The sequence below is a fragment of the Gorilla gorilla genome, chromosome 1, assembly GCF_029281585.2.
Source record: "Gorilla gorilla gorilla isolate KB3781 chromosome 1, NHGRI_mGorGor1-v2.1_pri, whole genome shotgun sequence".
NCBI classification, from domain to species: domain Eukaryota; kingdom Metazoa; phylum Chordata; class Mammalia; order Primates; family Hominidae; genus Gorilla; species Gorilla gorilla.
The window spans coordinates 127,099,571-127,116,971 of record NC_073224.2 but is presented as its reverse complement, the minus strand read 5'-3'; the positions used below and the strand labels follow the sequence as shown (position 1 = coordinate 127,116,971).

General features: G+C 44.8%; 1 protein-coding gene across 6 annotated transcripts in view; it reads right to left on the bottom strand.

Moving 5' to 3' along the window:
- Positions 1-1,414: 1,414 nt before the first annotated feature.
- The window catches only part of KCND3 (potassium voltage-gated channel subfamily D member 3), a 222,176-nt gene continuing 206,189 nt past the window's right edge, over positions 1,415-17,401 (bottom strand). For 4 of the 6 annotated variants that reach the window (XM_019018649.3, XM_004026346.4, XM_019018715.3 and 1 more), the window contains exons 4-8: positions 11,433-11,534; positions 10,968-11,057; positions 9,178-9,234; positions 7,777-8,024; positions 1,415-7,030 (exon numbers count right to left, since the gene is read on the bottom strand). In XM_019018649.3, coding sequence (XP_018874194.1) covers positions 6,829-7,030; positions 7,777-8,024; positions 9,178-9,234; positions 10,968-11,057; positions 11,433-11,534 — 699 coding nt within the window. In that variant the 3' untranslated portion in view covers positions 1,415-6,828. The remainder of the gene's footprint in view (positions 7,031-7,776; positions 8,025-9,177; positions 9,235-10,967; positions 11,058-11,432; positions 11,535-17,401) is intronic. The other 2 variants (XM_055354838.2, XM_004026347.4) reach the window with 1 other exon arrangement.

The window sequence follows — 17,401 nt, the reverse complement described above, 5'->3', positions numbered from 1 at the left end:
AGATATTTGAGAAACCTGCTACTTTGAATAATTCTGACTTAGAATATGAATTATTTTGGATGACTAAAGGTAATATTTTCTAAAGTAGCTTAGGTATTAACAGTAATACTTATTAACCTTTTAAAATGTGCTTAAAGGCAAAGTTCAGCCCCTGAATACTAAAAATAATTGCACATACAGTACTTGCGGATCACTCTGTATGAGACAAGGGAGTAGTATGAAGTTTTACGTTTTTTTCCCCCTTAAATAAAATCTACATTAGTCTTTTAAAAATATGTATTTTTGATAACCCTAGCTGACAGAACTCCATCGCAAGGTTATTGACTTATTTTGGCAGAATGTGTTTATTATTTTGTACCTCTGTGCACAAGCACGTATGTCTCACTTGACATTCAGTGCGTCTTAATGAAAAAGAACACAAATTGCTCAATGCATATCTGGTTTCCAGTTATTTCTACCCGAAGATTATTTGGTCTGTGGGTCTGCAGTGACACCTAGTGGGTGATAAGGATGTGAGCATCAATGATTAAAATGAATTTCACAGCTAATTTCTAAGGTCTTTGGGCATCATGTATTTGTTTTAATGTTCCATTTCTATTACTGTTTTCACCAATTGGATCTAGTTGTGGGGAAATTAAAAGGATTCTCCTCATTGCCAATGGTGAAACAGACTGCCGGTTGGTCTTATCACCTAAGTCAGAATTGTTAAGTTTGGAACAGATTTCCAAGATAGCTAATCCAATCCCCATTTTTTGTTGTTTGTTTTTTTAGAGATGAGGGTCTTACTATGTTCCCTAGGCTGGACTTGAACTCCTGGGCTCAAGGGATCCTCCTACCTTAGCCTCCCAAGTAACTGGAACTACAGGCACATGCCACTATGCTCTAATTCTCCATTTTTAACAGGAGGAAACTAACTGAAGCCAAGAGGGAGTTACTGATAGGAAGTCACAATTCAGTGCTAGAACCTAAACTTGAATCTCCACCATCTGATTCCCAAGCTTTCTACAATACCCCACAGAACATTTAATTCTGAGTTTTCTTTTTAGTTTGAGAACTTGGTACTCAGTAAAACCAGTACTGATACATTAAGTCAGATTTTCTTTCAATAATATGGGGTCAGTGTTCAAAATAGAGCCGCTGATAAATAAAATCGAATGCTTTACCTGTTAGCGAACATCCACAAATACAGCATACAAGCAGGCAAGAACCATCAGCGATATCATAGAGGAGTTGTTTATGTTTACATTGAGGGATGGAGTGGGAAGATTACACTAGGCCTTTAATAACCGTTCTAAGATTCTGTGAGTTTTCTCTAGCAAGGTAGAAAGCCAATCTGTGTTCAAATTATTCTATTTTCTAGTATATACCAGCACCTTTGGGAGGAAAGGAGAATCAGTATTCAAAGAAACAGTCATTTTAGGGTTTGTGGCACATAATTTGTTTAATCCAGATTGGATACATCAGGTACAGCAGTGGCACACGACTCAATACTGTAAATGATATACATGTTTTAACATATGCACTACAGTTTCAAAAGAAGACGACAGGAAACTCGGGTTTTTTTTTTTCATAGAAAGTTTTCATGTTTTATCTTCCTGCAGTTTTGTACAGTATATTTCTTCTTTGCCATTGTGATGTTGATAAGCAAAGCCCATTTATTATACGAAAATAGAAAAGAACACACTTGATGTATCTCACGATGACATTAATGGGGGGAAGGGTGTGACCTCTAAGGAAAACATTACATTGGAATGTCTGATTATCAAAAATATACCATCCCTCCCACCTCCCAGGTTTGTAAAATAGTCCATTGGTCCAAGGAGCCCCCCAGGACTTGGGTCAGTGCCGTACACTGGTTAGAGTGACATCATCCAGTGTAGTTGAGTAACCTGCTAAGATAAATGTCATTCCCACACTTGAGAAAAAACACAGAACATTCTGAATAGAAAACAAGACTTAAAAGGAACCCCTTTAAAGCTGTTTCATTTTCTGATAGCCACTTTCTCTTAGTTTTAATGATGCTCTTCATGGTGCTCTTTGGGCTCCCAGGGTCATGGGTCATAACAATGTTTTTCCTTCATCTAGTCATTTTAAAGCTTTGCAAATAATGAGATTTCATTAGGAAATCAGAAAGAGAAAATAAAAGTTTGTCATGGTTACCATGCCAAGTAGTGTAGAAAGGAAATGAATATTGCCTTAAGTTCACAGCATTGGGATATTTTTGCCTTATAGTTACCTGGTAATTGAAGTGGGAGACTGGAAAACTGGAATTTATTAGTAACCTCAAAATCTAGTGTTAGCTCAATTTTCAACCACTTCCTCTGCAAAACTTAAGGAAAAACTCTTAAGTACATAATGTCCCAATGTACATTTTCCTTGTCTACAATCTAATAAGTGATATCCTGAACTGTAGGAATCATATTTTGAAAACTGGATAAAATCATCAGCATATCCACAAGTTGACATTTTTGTTAATTATAGATCGGCATTAACTGTCGACTTTAAGTTCTGTTCAAATTCTGTGTGATTGTAAACTAATGTGTTCAACTGTCACTGAGAATATCTATTGGTCTTTTGAAAGGGAGTCTATGCAGTTAGTCCTGAGCTTGGCACTAGTTATGAAAATAGGAGATGAAGGAGAAATAGTACAGAGTTTGTTTCCAGAGATCTTGGTTCATGGTGGTTCTGAATTGAATACTTCCCTCCCCCATGTCACCACCCTGGAAATCCAGGTATGAAAAATATAAGCAAGCCTCAGAGCAGTGCAATATAATGTGGAGGAAAAATCCTAGGACAAGATGTCTTAAGTCCTGGATTGCAATAATGGTTCTGCCACTAACTTGTCATGTGAACTTGGAAAAATCATTCAGTTTCTTTCCACGTTTTCCCCTCTCTGAATCAAGGATTTAGCTACTTTACCTACTACCATCACAGACTGTCATAAGGACCACAAGGAGTATAAAAGGTATGCTTCAAAATGTCACTGTCCTAGTCTCCTCTTCATTGAGAAGAGAAAATATTTGACTAAAAAAAATTGACTCTTCACTTGTTCACTGATTTCTGACAAAATTGATAGTCCATAGATGGTTCTACCCAGAGAATGGTGGTTTCCAAAGTATGGTTTGTATTGGTACAGTCAGGTGATTTCCAAGGGCTGTGTCCAAGTAGTATTGACATATACGTATTGACATATAAGACTATGTCTCCAATTACAGTATGGATTCTTTGATGGATCTTCTCCAAAGCATCACTGCTCTCAGAGGCAGTGGGTGTGGTAGAAAATGCATTAGACTAATAGCCAAAAGACTCGTGTTCTGGTCTCAGATCTGTCATAAAATAACTGCATGACCTTGAACAAGTCATTTAATTTCTCTGGGTCTCAGTTTTCTATACTGTAAAATGAATTAGATATTCTTAAATCTTTTCTAGTTCTGATATGCTGTTAATACTACATTTTCTAGGTTCACATTCATTTGACATTTGAATGTAACTGTTAGGTTTGTTTGTTTGTTTGTTTTTCCCTCCCCCTCTTAATGCTGAGTGGGACTGAATGGAATAGGTGGTTTTGGGAATCTTTTATTATGTCAAAGTGGCTCATGAACTATGAAAGCTCAAGGGTCATGGCTATTGGCCCCCAGAAAATCCTGATATCCTGGTTTTTCAGTCACTGGCCAATGAGTTAGACTTATGAAACCGATTCAGCATACTTTGGACCTTGTGTTTTCTTACAATACCCTTTAGCAGTGTCATCTGGCTGTGTTCTGTAGTGTAGATGAGCCATTTTCCAAAGGTTGACATTTTTTGGACCAGAAGTGAGCTGGATCTTTTCTCTGGCTAAGGCTACAGTGGAGGATGGAGAAAAAGGGGATGGTCTAATGGTCTTTTAGGAAGTGGCATGACGTGGGCTCTGAACGTGAAGTGGAAGGAACACAAAACATTCTGTTGATTAGGACCAATAAAAAAACATGGGAAATTGCTTGGGACATGATATTTAACATTTATTAATTTTTGTGGGAACCAGTAAAATGTTCCCTTGGTGCCCTATCAAACAGATCCTTTGTTGAATCTGTCACTATTCTAACCCTGTAATGACCTGTTCTTAAATTCATCACAGGAAGTTTGTATGTATGTGCAACCAGTTCTAATTTACCTCCTTTTTTTTTTTTCTTTTCTTTTCTTTTCTTTTTTTTTAGACGGAGTCTTGCTGTGTCACCTGGGCTGGAGTGCAGTGGTGCAATCACGGCTCACTGCAACCTCTGCCTCCCGGGTTTAAGCAATCCTCCCCCTCAGCCTTCCAAGTAGCTGGGATTACAGGGGCCCACCACCATGCCTGGCTAATTTTTGTGTTTTTAGTAGAGATGGGGTTTCACCATGTTGGCCAAGTTGGTCTTCAACTCCTGACTTCAGGTGATCTGTCCGCCTTGGCCTCCCAAAGTGCTGGGATTATAGGTGTGAGCCACCGTGCCCAGCCCTATTTACCTCTTTATCTCTTACTCCAGTCAGATCTTATGAAGCATAACTAAGATACTTAGACACTCGTAATTTTGCTCTAGTACTCATTTTTTTTAAGAGAAAAATTCTTTTCTAGTCCTTTGCCCGCCCTCTAAGTGAAGTTTAGCTTGGTCTTCTAATGAGATGTGTATATGAAGTGAATTGATTTAAGTATGTATTCTCCGATGTGTTTAGGTTGGTTGTGTGTACACACATGTACTCTGTAGTTGTAAAGCTTTTCTGCCTTCTTAGTCTGTAAGGTCAGAGGGCAAGAACCACTCCGTTCCCACATTAGGGGACCCAGAGAAAGAACTCAGCCCGTGGTCAATGAGGATAAGCATAAGGAGATTAAGACAGAAAGAAGGCTCCCTCTCCTCTGCCTTCTGCCCACATTCTGGTTAGGTGCCACCTCGAAACCTTTTGAACCTACAGGGTCAATCGAGCTGGGGTCATAGGGAAGCCCACGAAGGGTGTTTTTAGGTTCCTGGCTAGTGAAACTCATTTAGATGGCTGTCGTGGGGAGAGAAATTCTTGGCCTACAATTAAACAGCTAACCACTAAGCTGTAGGATGGATAGGCAGCTCCCGAGGAGCTCACGTATTTCAGAGCCCAGGCTACAGAGACTGCAGCAAGGTGGCTGGGTGTTGGGAAGGGCAGGAAAGGACTTGTCACTAACCCTGAGGCCCACCTACTCTGCTACAAGCAGTGAACAATGGTTAGGAGGATTCCAGAAATGCTGCCCCCAGCTCCACCAGGGTGCAAGCTAGTTGAATAGATATGTTGTCCAGGTGTTCAAGAAATAATTTTCACTCCTTTGCTTGCACAGAGGTGATCAGGCTTCTCCCCCATTTCAGCATCTTCAGGGAGATCAGGCCGAAGCCTCTTCAGACATCAAGGCATCTTTCATAGCAGGTAAGAATCATCTAGAATCTCTTACTTGCTTTTGCTTTGAAGTATTTTTCTTGAGGCACACAGGCTTACCCTTCCACAGCCTCTGTGTGGGAGTTGCCTCTGGTTTGATATAAGCCAGAGGAATCTTGGTCCCCGTACCACTGCCCTCTCTGGAGAAAACTACTCCCGGGGCCTCTTGGAAGGGCTCTGGATGGGCTTTATGGTGGGTCTTGAAGGAAGGGTTCATAGCAAGGTGCCATAATGACCAGCTGAGGCTGCAAGCCCTGGGTCCTTCCGTTCTCCCCTCACTGGCACATACCAGAGATGACCGTGTCTCAGGTGTTGGCGATTTGCCTTTTCAAGATTCCAGTGTGATAAATCTGTTCATTCCCTTTCTTTCCCAGAAACTGAAACTGCAAACACCAGTGGTTCCAACCCCAAGGGAAGTACCTCTGTTCTGTGAGGTAGACTTCCCTTACCCCTAAACTCTCCCAATTTTTGCTTCACTCTTTCCTCCTCTGCAGTTGCATTCACACAGATAGAACTCCCAGGCACAAGTCTGTTGTGCGTGGCAGTGATGAAGAAGGCTTTACTGATGTGTTTCAGGATCATTGGGATCCAGGTAGAGACAGATGGCTGGACACAGAAACAGCCAGGGGTAAGCAGAGAGGTACAGAGACAAGGGAGACAGGGACAGACAAAGGGTAAGGATTGCCGTGTGGTCACTTGGCAGCTCTGCACAGGTCAGCTGGGCAGTGGGGGCCCAGGCTCAGTTGACCTCACCCACCTGGGGGAATGGAGAGAGAACTCAGCAATAACTGACTTCTTAGCCTAAAAGCTTTTGCTATAAAAGGAGAAAAAAAAAATCCCTCACAAAATGCATTGTTTTGGTTCAAAGGTGTTGGGTCCATGGAGAAAAACATTTCACAAAAATCCGTTGGTGTTTTTGTTTTCCACCTTTTCCCATGAATAAATATTATCCATTAAGAGCCTTGAAAAAGGTGCTTAAATACACAGTGTTATATTTTCTTCCTGTTTTGCTTGTGACAACTTGGCCTCTTTGCTGCTCTTGGTCTTGTATTTTCCTCACTGGGGTCTCCAGAAACGATTGTTATTTGGTCTGAGTCTGAGGCTCCTCCATCCAGGCCCTGTCCTGGCACATAGCCTATATCCCCCGGCCCATCCCCAACCCCCCCACCCTCCCTCCCTTCCTCTGGCCCCAGTGAGATGCAGTATCACAGGGCTATGTCCACGCTAGCAGCGTGAACCTCAGCTGCCCCTTTGCTACCTCTTTTTCCTTCCAGGCACAAGTCTCAGTGCTAGGGGTACAATGGGGCAGGCAGAAATAGTGGGGAAAGGGGGGAGGGAGTGGTCTCAGTGACCACCCACCAACATGCCAGTCCCCTTCATTCCCCACTACCCACTCTGGCCCTCTGTCCAGTGGTTTTACAAGGCGGAGACCTTGACAACATTGCTGGCTATGGAAGGAATGTTCGTGTTGGGGCCTGGGCTGGCAGGGGGTGGCCGACTTTCCCCCTCTGGGGTTAGCGCTGGGGGAGTGGGGATGCTGATGATGGCTGTGGTGATCTGGGATGTTTTGCAGTTTGGTCTCAGTCCGTCGTCTGCTTTCAAATTAAGGCTGGAGCGACTGGGATAGAAAAGAGTGAGTTGATGATGGTTCCTGCTGGCCAGCGTCCCAAAGCTTCCTTGACCCCCTACATTTCTTGCTCGTGGTAACTAGGAGGATATTTTGTTGTGCCTCTATCTCTGCCTTTTGTAATCAACTTGTAATTATCCATTCTAATTATTATTCCCAAACTACTAGCAATTACCAAGTTGTATATAGTAGGCTTTGAATTGCAGAATGTACATCACCCCCACCAGTGATTGTATATCTATCATTTGTGGCATTTGGCATTTGCATTCCCTGAATTCTCTGCAACCCATTTGGAGGTAGTGGGAAGTGGCCTAAATATAAGCAGAGAGGGAGGGAAAAGTCAGTCTCTGGGATTCAAATCAGCCTAGGATAAGCCATGAGTAATACAGATATGAAAACTGTTTCTTGAGAAAATGGTTGGTCCATTCCTTGTACCAGATCAGGTCATTTTTGTGTATCTAGAGACATATTATTTTATATGTATATATATAATTATTTTTAAAGTTTTTTTTTTCCCTGTTACCTATTTTCAGCCTAAACTGCTATAGTACCTACTCCAACAGCATATGAAGGGCCTTTGGGTTTCCTTGCAAGGAAAGGAGGAAGATAGAGGGGCTCATGCATTAGATAAGGGGAGCGGCTAGAGGATCCTCAAGGTTCTCCTAATGCTGCGATTGTCTAATTCTGTGAATGGGATGATTCGAGCCTTTGCGGGTGATGGGATGGAAGCCACCCACCTGGTTGTGAGGGAGGGCTGCTCACTGCCCTGGATGTGGATCGTGCTGAGCTCTTGCATGCTGCGCAGGCGAGTAGCTGGCAGGTTAGAATTGGGCAGGTGTGTGGTCTTCTTACTACGACGGGAGCAGCAGGTGGTAGTGAGGCCTGGGTGGCTGGACAGTGAGGGACTTCTTGTGGATGGGTAGTTCTGCATTGAACTCTCCATGCAGTTCTGCTCAAACATCTGCTCATCAATAAACTCGTGGTTCTGCGGGAGGCAGAAGGAGAAGAAGTAGGAAAAGGAGGTAGGGAGGAGAGAGGTAAGCCCCTATACTCTGTATGGCTGCCTGTCTCTGTTCTGGACCTTGAAGGAAGGGCTCCCAGCTGCCCGGATCACAGATAAGCATTCAGGAGGGGTGATGTCCCATGGGCATCCAATGAAGACAGAAAGAGAATCATATTGGCAGCCCTGGCCATCAGCTCAAAGGGTAGGGACTGCAGTTGTGAAATCATGATGTGACATATACTTCACCTATAGCTTTGAGCTGAAGGGACACAGAGGACACAGAGGAATTCAATGGCATCATCACAGCTAGAAGCAAAGACTTTACTTTCCAGGCTTTGTACAAGATCTGCCAGAGGTGGCAAATAAGGAGTCACTGACTGTGGGAAGTGGGTATGCTAGGTTGTCTTTCCTGGATTTAATAGGTAAGGATGTGACAAAAACTTTTAAACATGGGGGTCATTCACAGAATTGGGAGAGCACTGATCCTGAAGGCCAGTGGGGCAAACTGTCATGGATAGGGTTTCTTTTAATTATTTTTTTCCCCACCTGATTATGGGATATGAGTCCTTAATATACCTGGAGGCACAGGTCAAGTGTAAGCATGGGAAGGGATTGCTAACTGTCTCCTGACTGGAGGCCATTGGGATGGGGTATAGCTGAACCCAGGATAACTAAAAAATGGCTGTTTGGCCAAGGTGACTAGAAATCTATGGCATTGATGGTCTGGCTAAGGCTGCCAGAGTGAGGAGAAAGTCTGAAGAGAAGTGGCATGAAAACAGAGTTAAGGGAAAGACCAGCCTGGCGGCAAATACCAGGAGTCCCCACGGAGCTGGGATGTGGCACAGACAGATGTGGCACTTGGAGACTCACAGGATACCAGCACTGGTGCCATGTTCCACCACCCCTTCCACGCCCCTGGGGAGGTCCAAAGAGGGAACTAGAAAGACAGTTGGGTGGCTCAGCACAAGAAACTGGAAGCCTGAGCTGGTGCTGGGTGTGACAGCAGAGGTAGGAGGAGCCCCAGAAGAATCAGCAGCACATGCACAGAACCAGGCCGGGGGATAAAAAGGGGAGAATCCACAGACTCAGAATTATCAGAGAGAAAAACATCATATGAATTTTTAAAAAGTTATACCTTGATGGTGGAGGTTCGTACAGATAACAGGGGATCATCCACAAGATAGGACAACCCCTACAGGACAACATGCCAACAGAAGATAAAAACACCATTGATTGTACATTCCAGCATTCCCAAGCCAGTTTTGACATTCAATCTCTTGATCCCGGCATTCCACCCTTTGAGTCAAACATTCCACCCCTCATTCCCAGCATTCTGCCCCCTTCCTCCCAACATTCCACCCTTTAGCCCCAACAGGACCCTGCTCAACCCCAACATTCACTCCTTCTATCCCAACATTCTGCCTCTCCTGTCCCAACATTCCACCCCTTAAGTCCAACATTCCTCCCCTAAAATCCAGCATTCCAGAGCTTTAATCCCAATATCTCACCCCCACAATCCAACATTCTTTCCCTCAAATTCAGCATTCCATCCCTTCAAAGCCAGCATTCCATCCCTCAATTCTAAAATCTCATTTCTTTAATGCCAACATTCCAGCCCTTCAAACCCAAATATTTTCACCCATATCCTTTCAATTTACACATTCCACCCAGCACATGCAACTTGGAAAGGGCAGTTGGGTCCGGGCCTATCCCTTTGGCAAGCTCAGAGTCTTTGAGAGAAAGTCTAGATATGAATATATGTTTTTGATGATAAATCCTGTAACTAGGGTTTGCAGAGCACCTTCCCATTTTGGAAGTCCTTATTGGGTTCAACTGTCATCCACAGTGTCCACATTTGGCTCAGATAGAGTCATCGAAGCCAGGCATGGTGGTCTGTACCTGTAGTTCCAACTACTTGGGAGGCTGAGGTGGGAGGATCACTTGAGGCCAGGAGTTTTAAGACCAGCCTGGGCAACATAGCAAGATCCTGTCCCTGCAGCCCCGCACCCCCCTCCCCACCAAAAAAAAAAGGAGTCATCTAACATTTATTCTCTCTACATCTGGGAGGCCAGGATATGGAACATCTAGAATTAGGAAGTTCCTTCCTTAGGGTACTGAGCCCTGACTATAGACTCTTTGGGGAGGAGGTTCTAGAAAGGAGCAGGAAGGCTTTCACTTTGTTTCTCCTTGGCTTTTCTACTCTGACCTCTCTTCCCTGTCTACTATTCCTAGCAGTTTCTGCCAAGGGTCCAGGGTTGGCCCCACTGCCCTTCCTTTCAGTCTGATGGTTAGGCACAAGCATCATTCCACACTCCAGCTGTGGCACCCTAAACCATGGCTCTGTTTTAACAATCAGCCTGTTAGCATCTGGACTCCCTGAGAACCACAGGGTGACTGGGCAGGGGTGGGGGTGGGGGGGCGGTACTTCTGAATCCTAGTTGGAGAAATACATGCACTACCTCCTTCACACGCTGTCTGCAGGAGGATGTAGGGAGCCAAGGGGCCCACAGGCTGCATCAACCCAGCCCCAGAGGTGGGACAGAAATCAACACTCTTCTCTACTCTCCTACACAAATTCAGCCCAAGCTTTGAAGGGTGATGCCCGTCAGAACTGAGAAACTGATAGGCAGACCCCTAAGTCCTCAGTAATCAAGAAATGGGCTGTGGAGACCAGTGTAGGAGTGTGTGGGAGGCTGGGGGAATGGCCTCCTCAATGTTCCTGCAGGACAGAGCTGGTCTCCCACCCTGGTGACCTTGCCCCACTCCTCAGGGTCTTCCACCTGAGGGCCAGTAGATCCCATCACTACCTTTTGGATCTGAAGGGGACAGACTTTGACTTCTGGCCCAGAGTGAAGATGTGAGTACAGCTTTAGAAAAGGGTCAGGGTCAGCGATGAAAAGGAGGTGGCAAAGGGCTGGGACTCACAGTGGTTTTTTCCAGGCAGTGCAGCAGGTGATGATGCTGGCTCTCGATGAGTGAGGTGGTCTTGCCCATGTGCTCCTCTTCTGGGGTGCCCTAGTAAAAAAAGAAGAGAGATTGAGTAAAAAGCTGGTGGCTCTTCCCCTCTCCAGCTCCTTCATTTCTCCACTAAAGGTCAAAGGGCAATAGAATAATCAAATTTTTTTTAATTTGACCAAATTTCAGGGTCAGCATTGAATATGCTAACCTTTGGGCTCAGGGGCCCTTGGTCTAAACCTGGTTTAGAGGTAGTGGTGATAATCCTATGGAAGTGGTGTGTGAATGGGGGGCTGCTACCTGGGGAAAGTTTGGAAACATGTCCTCCTTGGGGTTCATACTGGGGCTCTGGTGAGAGTGCTGGTGTCCCGGGAAAGAGAAAACAAGCCCATCTACCCCTTTATGTTCCCTAGCCCAGGTCCTCTAGGCACCTACCGTCAGCTCCAGCGCCTCGTTGAGGAGCCCGTTGCGCTTGCTGTGCAGGTATGCATTTGAACTGCCTGTTTTGGCCACACGGATCCTGGCAAGGCGGGCCTTCTGTGATTGGCAGAGATAACAAAAGAATGAGGCAGACCATGATACAAAAAGACAGCAAGGCTGGTGAAGCTGTGAGGCTGGCTTCCCAGGTGACACCTGATGAAGGGGATGAGGCTGTTTCTCTCCAACCTCATGCATCTCCAGTTACAGACCCAGGGACTGGGTCTGAGACGTTGTGTACCCACTTTGTATAGCTTGGTTGCGTCAGAATTCCCAGGAGTCTCCACTCATCTCTCCAGCCCGGGTATAATCCTGGCAGGAGAAATATCACTCATCCAAGCTCTCTTCTCCCAAAGGTTTCATGACCTTTATCTACTCAGTATTGCAAAATGCCATGTGCTATTCAGTTGTGCTACTCAGTTTTCTTATCTCTAACTAAATTGCAAACTCCTTAGAGGAGTGTATGTGACAGCTGCCCTGATTCTCCTCTAGGGTCCAGTGCAATTTTCTGCATATAGTAGGTCTCCAAGTATTAGTTAATTATGAGAAAAGCAAGGAGTGTGCCTATGTGCTCTTCAATGCTTCTTAACTCCTCTGCAATTTTTTTCTTTGCACTTATTACTAAGGAAATATATGTTTTATATATTTATCTTGATACTTTCTCTTTCTCTTCCACTAAAATGTAAATTCCTTGGGGGCAGGAGTTTTTGCCTTGTTTACTGATGTACCCCCAGTAAACAGTAGGTTCTCAATTTTTAAAGTTAATAAACACATTTACAATTGTATTTCTGTCTTTGGGAGTGGATTCATGCATGTATATGGTTTTTTTTTTTTTTTTGAGACGGAGTCTCGCTGTCACCCAGGCTGGTGTGCAGTGGCACGATCTCGGCTCACTGCAACCTCTGCCTCCTGGGTTCAAGCAATTCTCCTGCCTCAGCCTCCTGAGTAGCTGGGATTACAGGCACCCACCAACACACTCAGCTAATTTTTGTATTTTTAGTAGAGATGGGGTTTCACCATGTTGGCCAGGCTGGTCTCAAACTCCTGACCTCAGGTGATCCGCCCGCCTTGGCCTCCCAAAGTGCTCGGATTACAGGTGTAAGCCACCGCACCTGACCGCATGTATATGTTAATATATGTTTATTTTGCTGCGCATGACAGTGGGAATGAGTATAGGTACATGTGAGAGTTGACCAGGTGTGCATAAGAAGGGAGGATGGGACACATTTCTATACACTACTTGGCTTTAACTAGGACAACTGAAACTCTCCCCAGCTCCAACCTGGGAAGCCTTCAGCAGAGAAGGTCCACTGCAGGAGGGCTGCATGGTATCAAGCTCATCTCTCCTGCTTGCACAGGGAGAAGCTGAACACATTACATATGCTGGCTGCCCTTCTCCTTCCTAATGACTGTAATCATTGTCACTATGACAGTAGCACAGCCAAAGAGAGAGGACTAAGGAATGAAACTGAGAGAGGGAGAAGGGACTGGGTAGAGGTTTCTTGCTAGTTTAAAAAAATGCAGCTTGAGGTTTGGGCTCTGTGGATCTATTTACAGCCCCAGGTGCTTGCTACTGGAAGCAGAACAGCCCACAAGGATAGCAGACCCATCCTGGAGTAGAAGGTCCCTCCTCCTGGCTCTGAGCAAGTCCACATGTGACTTCAGCACGGACCCTAAGCAGGAAAAGAGTCCTAGGGAAATTGTGGCAATTTCCACTTCTTGTCACCCTCTCCCCAAGTGTCCTGCTGGGCTGGTTCATCTGCTAAAAGGAGACCACAGTCTCAGGGGTTCAGGTGGTCAACAGAAGCACAAAGGACGTATATCTCTTGCTTCCTGGGAAGTATCTCCTTACAGAAACAATTCAACTCCCTTCCCAGGCTTCTAAATGTGGGGAAGGGGCCAGGACTTGAGCCTGAAAGATCTTCCTTTAAGTCTGAGGAAGACTGCTCCTCTTGATGAAGGAGAGAATAAAAAGGGGGACCTGGGAGAGAAAGGATGATGGCAAATCAGCCCTATCATTCCTCCTCTCTACAAGCAGAGAACATTGACTAGGGGGCCAGGACAGTTCTACTCCGTGGGAATCCTGCTCCAGCCCTCCCCTTGGCTAGATATTTACATTCAAGCAAGTTCCTCATCATTTGAGGATGTGGCTGCAGTTGCTTTAGGTGAGTGCTGGGTGTTGAGAGTTTCATATGGAAATCCAATTGTGTCAAGCTTATTATAGTCTTATATAATTTGATTGCACCACTTGGAGCCAGACCGTTCTTGTGTCTGGGGTCCATCTTCATTAGTTTCTAGAGATGAAAGATTCTCCTGTTCTTCTTTGTGGCACTTCTTTTAATCATATCTTACCCTGGGCTCTATTAAAGCAACAGATTGTCATATCAAATGTACTAGATCATTTAATCTCTTCCCACACAGGACAAAGAGGTTTGCAATGGATTTACATAACCATACCCAGCATATGAAATTTGTTGGGGCTCTATGGCTTGGTTTTGAGCTCTTGGGGGCTGGGGCATGTGGCTTATACCTATTTTTATCTCTAACATCCAACACAGGGTTTCACACTGAACAGGTGCTCAAGCAAAGTTTATGATGGCCGAGGAAGGAAGAAGATCCTATGTAGTTGGCTGGAAGGCCATGCTTATACTGCCACTGTAATGGGCTCAATCCTTGAGTGGATTGGTCAACTTCACCCTCTTCCATGGCCTTAAGAACAATGTGAGAGTTAAAAGAGAGCTTAGAGATCATCCAGACCAATTCAAAGACAAAAAAAAAAAAAAAAAAAAAGGAGGATGTGAGGGAAGTGACTTATCCAGGGAAAGGCAGTGGACGATCAAGACTTCAGCTCAGGACCTCCAACTTTCAGACCGAATGATGCTTCCAGAACATTCTCCTCCTCCTTCCCTGAATTTCCACCATCAGACAAGTTTCAAAATTTGAGCAAAGCCCAGGAGATTGCATTTTCAACAAATGTGGAGACTCCAGGGTTGGAGGAGAGGGGATCTGGAAGGAGAATGCTGCTACCCTAGGTACAGTTGCAGGTACCATCTATGTTCAAGCCAATACTTCTATCAATCCTTGGGAGGCCTCTCACAATTAAGCACTTTCTTCCTGTCTGGCTGATGGGTGCCTTTTAACCATGACTATTTCTATCTCTTGCTGTTGGAGAGGCAGAAGGAAGAGAAAGAGAAAGAAATGGAAAGGCCAAAACATGGGAAATTGCATTCTGGGACATTTATTTCAGAGAAATTAAAACTTATGCTCACATAAAAACCTCTACATGATTGTGCACAGTAGCTTTATTTGTAATAGCCCAAAACTGAAGTCATCCCTGGTGTTTCTCATCAGGCAAATAAACAAACTGGTACATCTGTACCATGGATACTACTCAGCAGAATGGATTACTTATACAGCAACTTGGATGAAAATCCAGGAATCATATAGAATGGAAAAAGCCAATACCCAAAGGTTACCTATTGCATGAATTCATTTATATAACATTTTTGAAATTAAAACATTTATAAATGATGGAAAAATAAATGGTTGCCAGGGGTTAGGGACAGGGCAGGGCTAGGGCAGAAGGTGGGGTTATGAAAGGGCAACCCATGGGATCCTTGTGATGTTGAAACTGTTCAGTCGCTTGACCGTGGCAGTGGATGCATTAATTTATCACTCACACACACACACACACACACACACACCCACACACACACCCACACCAGTCCAAGTAAAACTGGAGATATCTGAATAAGATTGGTGGGTTGTACAATGTCCATATCCTGGTGGTGATATATAGTACTATTGTTTTGTAAAATGTTACCACTAGGGGAAACTGGTGGACAAACTTTACAAGAGATTGCTCTGTGTTATTTCTTACAACTGCGTGAGCATCTATAATTATCTCAATAAAACATTTCATTAAAAAAAAGAATATGGGTATGCACCAGAACTGAAGATGGGAACAAAATGCCCCAATCCAGATGTTCCTCTCTCCCTGTCCACTGCCAGACCTCCCCTTATCTCCAGTTCACTTGGCTCAGAGGACACAGTATCTAAGGCAAATAGTAATAGACTAATCTTAGTAATAATCCCAAGCAAACCAGTCATGGGAAGAGGATGACGATATAGCTACTCTAGCTCCCAAGTATGTGGTCTGGGCTGAGAACTATCATTAGCTTCCTTCCCATCCCATCTCTCCACTTTTCACCAAATCCTCTGGACCTACTTGCCTTGACCCATGGTGACAGACTCAATGCTGGAGCAGCCAGCATTTTTTTTCCCTCTTATAGGAAGCCCAAGGTGACAGACACAGAGCTGAGCAGCCTTGAGGAGAAACAGTATCCAGGCAAGGTGAAAACACTGTAAATATTTACTCTGATTTCAAGGGCAGAGAGAAGAGGGAGAGGGAAAGGGGCAGGGTGGGAGGGAGACCCATCTTTAGCAGCGAGAGGAAGGAAGAAGCCTAAGTTGCTCCTAGATTTTAATCACACAGGATGAGCTTTATAATGTCCTAGGGGAGAGCTGGGAGCACGCCTGTAATCCCAGCTACTCTGGAGGCTGAGGTGGGAGGATTCCTGGACCCCAGGAGTTTGACTCCATCCTGGGCAACATAGTGAGACCCCATCTCTAAAATAATAATAATAATAAATCAATTCCCAGGTGAAGGAAAGGTAGCTGTAGGAGCCACTGAGAACACAGCTGGAATGGGCTGTCACTGGTGTGTGCACAGCCGTGGGCTAGTGTGTGAGCTGACGATTCCTGTGAACCTCACCTGCTCTGCCAGAAGCCTGTGTCAGCCCTAGCCCCTTGGGGGCAGGGCCACTAGAGGATCCCTGGCCCTTCAGGGTCTCTGGTTCCTGAATGTGGGAAGGAGATTCCAGTTTCTGTATAACAAATTTAGGCCCTATTCAAATTTGCTGCCTGACTTGAACAGGGAAAGAGGTAAGATTTCCATTTCTGGGATGACTGGCAGGGAACAGGAGGTAGGGAAACCCTGACCTTGGATGAAGAGGTAGGAGATAGGCGTGTATGGGACAGAAAGGATGACGGACAGAGCCAGAAGATAAATCTTAAGGTGGCAACTTAACAGACCAGGTCAGGATAAATAAAAGCAGAGGCAGAGGGGACAGCAGGGCAAGGAGCCAACCATAAAGGCACACAGAAGGTGATAGGCTGGAGGTGGGAACCAACTGGATTCACTATACAATTATATGTAAATTGTTATGTAATAATTATTATACATTTTGGAGCTAGCTTTCATAACCTTTATAACTTTGTGATGGTTGACATACACAGATCTGTTCTGAAATTCTGGATTTCTTCCTCCATAACGACATTAACTTCCCTCTAAGCCTTTACACCCAAGGCAAGCCCTGCTACCTGGAGGTTATCCCTGCAAGCAGAAGGCCAGTAGCAGGGATTCTGTAGCAAGGAAAGGATCTGGCTGCAATGCATAGGGCCGACCACATAGTACGTGCTCAGTAAATGTTTGTGGAATAATGGATAAAAGAATAAAGTAAGGAGACAAAACCCCAAGCCTCCAAAAGCCAGTCTTTCAACAGTTCTCCTCCTGTCCATTGTCCTCAGAAAGGCTCTGGCCATAACCCCTGGGGGCTGAGATGCTGCTGAAGGGGCACCACAGTTCAGCCCAGATCTGAAGACAATGAACAACACCGCTTTCCCACTTCCCCAACCCAGATATCCCTCTTCTGAGAGGAAACCTGGGGAAAGTCACTACCCAGGAACCTCACTGGCTAGATGCCTTAAAAATGCAAGTGAACAAGAGTTGGCTGAGTTGATGAGTTGTTCTAGAAACAAGGTTGAGGGCTAGCTGGAAAAAGAGGCTTCTTTCTGAGCACCAAAGCCTTCAGACATTTTTCCTCATTGCATGGGCAAATGACCGTATTTTACCCTCTCCTGCCATT